Raw genomic sequence first — 8,160 nt, forward strand, 5'->3', positions numbered from 1 at the left:
AGACTATTATTTCTAGAACTTTTATTAGTGTAACATCTTCGCTAATTATTATTTTTTTACTTTAAAGATTATATTGTTTTAAACATAGTAAAAATTAGGAAATATTAGATCAAGCAGAAAAACTATACAAATATATGAAAGAGAAACTCATCATATTTTTTAACGCATAGGAATTATTAAAAAATTGATAAAAGTTATATTTACAAAAATAAAAATAATATGTTTATGTGTTCAACTTTTTTTTAATAATAAAAAATAATAAAATTATTATTAGTGATATTATTATAATTATAAAAATAAATAAAATAAAATTTATCATTTTATTGTAAGTAGTTTTTATTTGTTGTGTTTGTACTTATTTTAAAAAAAATTGTTTAAAAAATTTGTCAATAAAAAAAAACATTAAATTTTTAAGCAAACTTTCACTTATAAGTATAGATAATTATTTTTAGAATAATTATTGACAAAATGATTATTTTAATTTAAAAACAGAATATTAAAATAATTAAATTGAAAGACAAATGTGAACATAAAAATAAAAATCTTTATATATATAAATATAGATAATTGTCTCTTGAACTTGTATTTGTATAACATCGTGTTAATTTTTATTTATTTTTTTACGTTAAAGATTATATTGTTTTAGACACAGTAAAAATTTGGAAATATTAAATCAAGCAGAAAAACTATACAAATATGAAATAATTGTTAATTTTGTTGTAATCATATTTGATCTATAATAATCATTTAAACCACTATAAAATTGGTTAGTAAATTAGTACTAAATCAGTAATGGTCAACTTGGAATAGAATGAATAAGTTGGAATATAATTTATAATCACGAGATTAGATAATAAAGAAATTAATTATGACTACTGGATAGAACGGCTACATTGCCATTACACAATTAATTATCCTTTATATCAAATGACACTTGGCATGGATCCTCAATTAATTTACTCACTATAAATGGGAAAGGTGTTTTGCATGGACTCTTCATCAAGATTCCAACTTCATAGCAGCACCCAAATCAATTCAACACCACCATGGCCATCTCTACCACAAATTATTCAGTCCTAATTCCTATGTTTGTCTTTGTGACAACGTTGTTCATGTTCCCCAGTAAGGTGAAGTCAGCACAGTCATTATCTTTTAGCTTCAGCAGGTTTGGTTCCGACCAAAAGGATCTTATCTTCCAAGGTGATGCCATTTCTACAAACAATGTCTTACAACTCACTAAGCTAGACAGTGCAGGAAACCCTGTGAGTGGTAGTGTGGGAAGAGTGTTATACTCTGCACCAGTGCCCATTTGGGAAAACTCTGCGGTAGTGTATAGCTTTGAATCTTCTTTCACCTATGAAATCTCAACACCTTACACATCTCCTCCGGCCGATGGCTTGACCTTCTTCATTGCACCATATGACACTGTCATCCCTCCAAATTCTGGTGGCAGACTCCTTGGACTCTTTACCGATTCAAACGCTTTCAGAAACTCCTCCATCTCTAAAAACCAAACCACTGTTGATTTCAAAGCTGAATCGAACAAAGTTGTTGCTGTTGAAATGGACACCTACTCTAATGACAATGTTGGTGATCCATCATACAAACACATTGGAATCGATGTGAACTCTATTAGGTCGAAGACAACTGCGCGGTGGGACTGGCAAAATGGGAAAACAGCCACTGCACACATCAGCTATAACTCTGCCTCTAAAAGATTGACTGTTGCTACTTTTTATCCTGGGAGTAGTGCTGTCACGCTCTCCTATGATCTTGAGTTACATACAGTGCTTTCTAAATGGGCTCGAGTAGGGTTCTCCGCTTCAACTGGAGAACAAAAACAAAGAAATACCATTCTTTCATGGTCTTTCACTTCAAGCTTGAAGAACAACGAGGTGAAGGAGGAGAAACAAGACATCCTTATTACAACTGTTGTGTGATCATATGCGTGATCAATGATGTTCTATCTTATATGCATGTAATATATATATATATATACAAGTGATGAGTCAATAATGACAAGTACGGTGTAGTACTTGTATGTTGTTTATGTATGAGTCAGTGTTTCTTGTTTATTATGTACGCATATAAAAGTAAAGAATATTAATAAAATCCTATATATATATATATATATATGAGTTTGTTTTAGTTTGCTATGAACTCCATAAACATGCTTAGGAAATAGTTACCTCTTTAAAGCAAAATATTGGAATGTAAAAGTGTTAATATGAAGTGTTATGTGTTAGAATATCAAGCATAGCTTGCTAGAGTGAAAATGACTATGATGTAGTCACCATTATGGATGAAAAATAGAAAAATGATTTTTTAACAATTAAATTTTGACAATTTTCTTTTATATTATGAGGTGGCCTCTTTTAAATGGCAACTCATTTTTTTCATTTACTCATTTCTCTATATTTCAAAACTACTTCAAAGATGACACATCATGTAATAAGATAAAGTTGTCAAAATTTAGTAGTTAAAATATCATTATCCTAAAAAATATGGATTTTCAAAACATGAATACTCATATAAGTGTTCAAAGTGTAGATACCTCAAATTTCTTTTCGTTTTTTGCGTGACTTCACACTCATACAAGTTTTTATGTTTCTATAATAGGTTTTCTTTTTTTTTGACTTGTAAAGCCTTTTCTTCTTTTTTTTTTTTTCTTAAAAGGAGACTACAATTGTGAATGAAGGCATATGTTTATTCTTGTAGAAAGAATCTCGTCGATCGGGACTAATCACGATTTTGGAAATTTTCCAAATTTTCTATAATTTACTTCAAATTAGAGGGTAATTACTTTGTTTACAACAATTATTAGAAAAAAAAAAAAAAAACAGAACAAAAAAACTCTAACTTTCACTCCTCAAATTTTCGCTGAAAGTACTCAATCCCAGAATTTCGGTTGAACCAATGTTCAAATTCTCAATTCATTTTGATCAATCTCTAATCCTAACTCAATTCGCTAAATCTCTAATATTTAAGTGAAGTTCATTCTGTATTGGTCAAATCCTTTAAGTGATCCCTAGATGAAAAAAAAAAGAATCATATCTTGAGTGGGAGAGTACAAGTGAAAATTTCCTTTCATAAATTATTGATTGTGATGATTTTAAAAAATTTCAATTATGTTTTTCAAGTTTTGTAGGTGTTGTTGCATTTTGCCGGTGCAAAAGAACTTACTTATTTCCACTTTAACTCATAAATCAAGTCATGAACATATAACCTACGGATGTGATATTGACAAATTTTTTCTTGACAAAGTTTAACAAAATTTGTTTTTCAACACACACCAAATCTTTATCTTCTCTTTCTAAATCACATCAAACATGTATTTCATCTACTTAGATGTTGTCACATGTTCATTATTAAAAGTTTGTCAACAAAACTATATTAAAAAAATATTTTCCATAACTTTAAGCATGTTCAAATACTAAAATACTCAAACATTCATCAAATTTTCTACATTTAAATAACTGTTAAAGATTCAACGTCTAACTAAAGATCAGTGTAAACATTAATAATCAATAGTATCTTCTCATCATCACTTACACTAACAATTTAAAGAAATAAGACTAATTTTATGAGATTTAGAAAAGAGGATGGGAAAGGTTATAAATTTAACTCCTCACTAACAAAAACTAATAACTAATAATTACCGATAAAAAAAAACAACACAACTAAGTGAGATTTTTATCTAGTGTTTCATATATCCCATAATTATGAAATTTAGGTATGAAAGTTGATGGACCATAATGATTAGTCATGTATTTTGTTAGAGATATTACATATCTCTTGATTTTATCTCTATTGATGGAGATATACTATATTTTATTGAAATTTATTAATATCAATATGTATAAGCCATGAGAAAAAAATATGTACAAGAGGTGTTTGATGAAAAATAACTCAGAGAACTTTCTTACTTTTTCGACAAATTTAAGAAACTTGAATTTGAGAAATTTAAGAAATTCGACAAATTTGAGAACCTGGAAAAATTCGAGAACCTTGAGAAAAAATTGGAGAAATTTGAGAACCTTGAGAAGTCGAAAACCTTGAGAATTTGAAAGCCTTTGAAGAGTCGAGAACCTTGAGAATTCGAGAACCTTTGGAATTCGAGAATCTCGAGAAGTCTAGAACCTAGAGAAGTCGAGAACCTGGAAAAAGTGATAAGAAGTTGGAGAAAGTCACGAGAATATGGAGAAAGTCAACAAGAACATGCAAAAGGCGATGAACAAGAAGAACCAAAAGATGAAGTAGGATTCGCCATGACAGAAAATAAACAAGAAAGGAGTAAATGCAAAAGGTGTTATTTTTTATCTGATACCATATTAGATATGTATAAGCCATGAAAAAGAAAAATATGTACAAGAGCTGTTTGATGAAAAGTAACTCAGAAAACTTTCTTACTTCTTCATATTGATCTATTAGAAACTTGTTCAATATATAAAGTACAATATCTCATCATATAAAGTCCACCAATAGAGTTAAAATCAGGAAATATATAATATCTCTAACATATTTATTTACCTCTCAAAGTGACATACATGGATTGTTAATACTTTCTCATTTTGTTCATAAGAAAATTCTAATGACAATTTTAATTTAAAGTAATTTCTAATCTTTACATTAAATTTCGAAGAAAAAAAACTAACTTCAAGAAACTTGGATATCATAACAGTTAAAATGTAAATTTCTAAAATTTAAATAATACAATCAAGATTGAAGCTATCAATATCGTATACCAATATGTTCAAGAAAAAAAATCAATATAAATTTAAATAAATATTATTTATGGTGGTTTTTTTAAAGGAGTTAGTTAAAGAGATTATAAATATATGAATTGAATTTAACTCATAAAATATTCACATCACTCTTAAGCCAAAACTTCATCACATCTAATTTATGAGTCTTTTTCCTTTTCTTATATGGAATTTAACTTTATCATTTCTATTTTATACAAGAATTATATTCACACTTAAATTATTTTCAACAATTTAACATAAATTTAAAAGCTTTTTAATTTATTTCATGCAAATGTAATTAACCTTGAAACTATTCTCACTTAAAAGAAATTATACAACCTAAATCTAGAATCATTCTAACATTTTCCATAACAAATACATTAAAACTTAAAATTATTCCCTTAGCTTTCACTGAAAAGGAAGTATGCAACCTAAATTTACCATATATAATATTCCTTCTACTAAAGCCTGACGCTCATAACTGATACAACATACTAATGGCATACATAATATTGATGTTAATATCAAATTACATTATATGTATAACTGTAATACATAACGTATTATATTTTTTTTATTGCATATAAACTCAACATTAATGGAATAACTATGAAGAGAAAGAACCTGTAGAGTGCAAACCACGACGATGATGAATGATACAAAGAGTCTCACAGTGGTGGACTCATTGGATCTCAACATTTTCCAACAATGGCAGGGCAACAAAAAACAATAGGAGTTTCATTTATATATATTTTCAGTATAACATATTTGTACGTAAACATCTAATAAAATTAATTATTTTATTACTTCATTAAATTTATTAATACAATAAATTATAGGAAAAAAGTTTTTTAACACTATTTAACAATTTTTATAAGAATAAAATAATCTTAATAAAAATTAATTTTTATACTTTTAGAAAAAGAGAAGATAAATAATAATGAAAAATAATCTCAAATGGTGCCAAAAACCAGTATAATAAATTATAATAGTAACATAAGTTTAACTAAATATATATGTAACGAATTTTACATAAATTAAATTCAAAAAACAATAACGACAATTTCAACATGGATTACCTACAAGCCCAAATACCAATAGCTGCCCCTACTAAAGCCCATGACGGTGGAAAAAAGAAGAGCAAGTTGAGTTGACATTTTATGCATAGAAAAAACATGTGTTGAATATAAGGAAAGTAATTTTTTTATAAATTGTACCTAACTCTGCGAGAAATATGTATTAAATGTAAAAAGGTAATTTATTTTTTAAATTATTAATTAATTTTACATTTTATAAAATTGGAAGGATTTTAACAAATTTTAATTCTAAAGAATATTTTTAGATAAATTGGTTTAGATTTAAACTGATTTCAAAATTAGTATCAAATCAATTTATAAAACATTCAAAATTTTTTATTTTATAAAAAATAATCTGAAATTTGAATATCATCCCATAATTTAGATTTATTATCTACAAAAATTAAAAATAAATTATAAAAATATAAATATAAATTTAATTTCAATCCAATTATTTAGATTAAATTGATTAGATTTTGGATTAGAATTTTTAAAATTGAATTCATTTCCTGCTCATAAGATTGAGGAAATGCGTCAAATATTGTATCTAACTCTACAAAAATAATAAATACTAAATATGAAAAATTGATTTATTTTTTATTATTAACTAATTACATATTTTATGAAGTATAAAAGACTTCAATGACTTTTCATTCTAAAAAATATTCTTAAGAAATATGTAGTAATTTTACATTATTTTATATTAAAACTGATTTTTAAGAAATATAAATTTTTAAATCAGGTATGAGACTAATTTGTAAACAATCAAACTATTTTACTTTTAAAATGAGAGGTTGGATTTAAAATATAATATAATTATTTATATTTAGATCTACAAAATATCAAATTATTTCTTTTAGAAAATATATGAATTTATATATAATTCTAATACAATTATTTGAATTTAGACTGAATTTCCGATCCAAACCCACCCTAAAAAATATCAGAGAAAATGGCAGTGGAATATTGAAGCATAGAGAGTGGACTATAAGCTTTGCAATTTTCATAAGAAAGTGGGAATGTAAAGCATGACTGTATTGGATTCAATTGGCACAGTGAAATTGAATATACAACTCAAAGGTCAAAACTTTCCTTGCATTTAATTATAATTATGGTGCTTACAAAAACTTCTACTCTTTGTTACCTTGCTTGTAGGGTAGGGAAAAACTACTTTGTATTCAACTTCCTTTTTAAAAAATAAGAGATTCCTACTTTCAAATCTCACTCAATTTGAATCTAACTCTATAATGCCTTTAGTATTTATATTTAAAATATTAGTATAATTTAAAATTTTTGAGTATTTTTGTTGTATTTTGTGATAAAAGTTCATATTATTTTGTTTTGTTGTGAGTTGCTTATATAAGAAATTTTACACTTACTAAAAGATCTTATCATGTAATAAGTGTATAATCTACGTAGAACCTCGAAGCAATTCATATATTTTAATATCATTTTTGAAATTTTTTTACTGAAATGGATCAGAGAAATTGACCACATTTAAGGTATAAACTGCTTATATAAAAATTTTGACACCACTTTTAACATAAAACTTTAAGATTTAATGTTTGTGAATTTTATTTTTCTTATATATATTCAACTTTTTCATTTTTAATTAATATGAGACTTTCCACTAATTCTTGAATTTCTAATATTTATCTAGAATCTAATATTTATTTAATGATTGTTATTTTCTTGTTATTTGTTATGAAAATGGTTTTGATTTGTTCAGTTTTTTTATTGAGTCTCCATCTTATCGTTAACAATTTATGGCTGGAGAAGTTTATTTAGTGGAGACTTAATCTCTAATACATGAATACCTGTATATAAGTTAATGTTAATAGAGAAACTTTTTTGTCTTACTTTTTGTATCTCAGTCTCTTCTTTTTCAGGTATTGTGATAAGAAGACAAAAGAATAGTGGGGTGAATGCATTTTTAAGAGTAGGCACAATCACAGGAACAATAATAATATTATAGATGTAAGGCAATTGTGGATTGAAGCTTGCAAAGTGACATGCTTTTCTTCACACAAGTCTTCATCTAACTTCTAACTTCAATTACATTTGTCCTGATGAGTAGACCTTGAGTTGGTGCCTCATTGGCATTGCTGTAAAACAATTCTTAATTTAAAGTCATGGATTACCATGAATTTCAATATCGCCATTTATCTTTTTAACTTCCATACATGCTTAATATTGGATGACAACTAAGTAAAGAAAAACAATTATTTCATTCTCTTTCCCTTTCCACATATTTTTCTTTTTAAAATATTATTAACATGTTCCCTGACGTGATCAAATTCTTTTTCTTCACGTAGAAAAATATTAACAAGTGACTGTGT

General features: G+C 26.4%; 1 protein-coding gene across 1 annotated transcript; it reads left to right on the forward strand.

Moving 5' to 3' along the window:
- The first annotated feature begins 1,014 nt into the window (after nt 1–1,014).
- Nucleotides 1,015–2,148, forward strand: LOC114190544 (flt3 receptor-interacting lectin-like). Its single transcript, XM_028079477.1, has one exon. The coding sequence runs from the start codon at nt 1,047–1,049 to the stop codon at nt 1,938–1,940; it is 894 nt and encodes a 297-aa protein (XP_027935278.1). The 5' UTR covers nt 1,015–1,046; the 3' UTR covers nt 1,941–2,148.
- Nucleotides 2,149–8,160: the final 6,012 nt, after the last annotated feature.

Source organism: Vigna unguiculata, chromosome 7 (assembly GCF_004118075.2).
Source record: "Vigna unguiculata cultivar IT97K-499-35 chromosome 7, ASM411807v1, whole genome shotgun sequence".
Taxonomy (NCBI): domain Eukaryota; kingdom Viridiplantae; phylum Streptophyta; class Magnoliopsida; order Fabales; family Fabaceae; genus Vigna; species Vigna unguiculata.

Excerpts from the sequence above, each read along its gene's own strand:
- LOC114190544 (XM_028079477.1), top strand. The coding sequence starts at position 1,047 with ATGGCCATCTCTACCACAAATTATTCAGTCCTAATTCCTATGTTTGTC.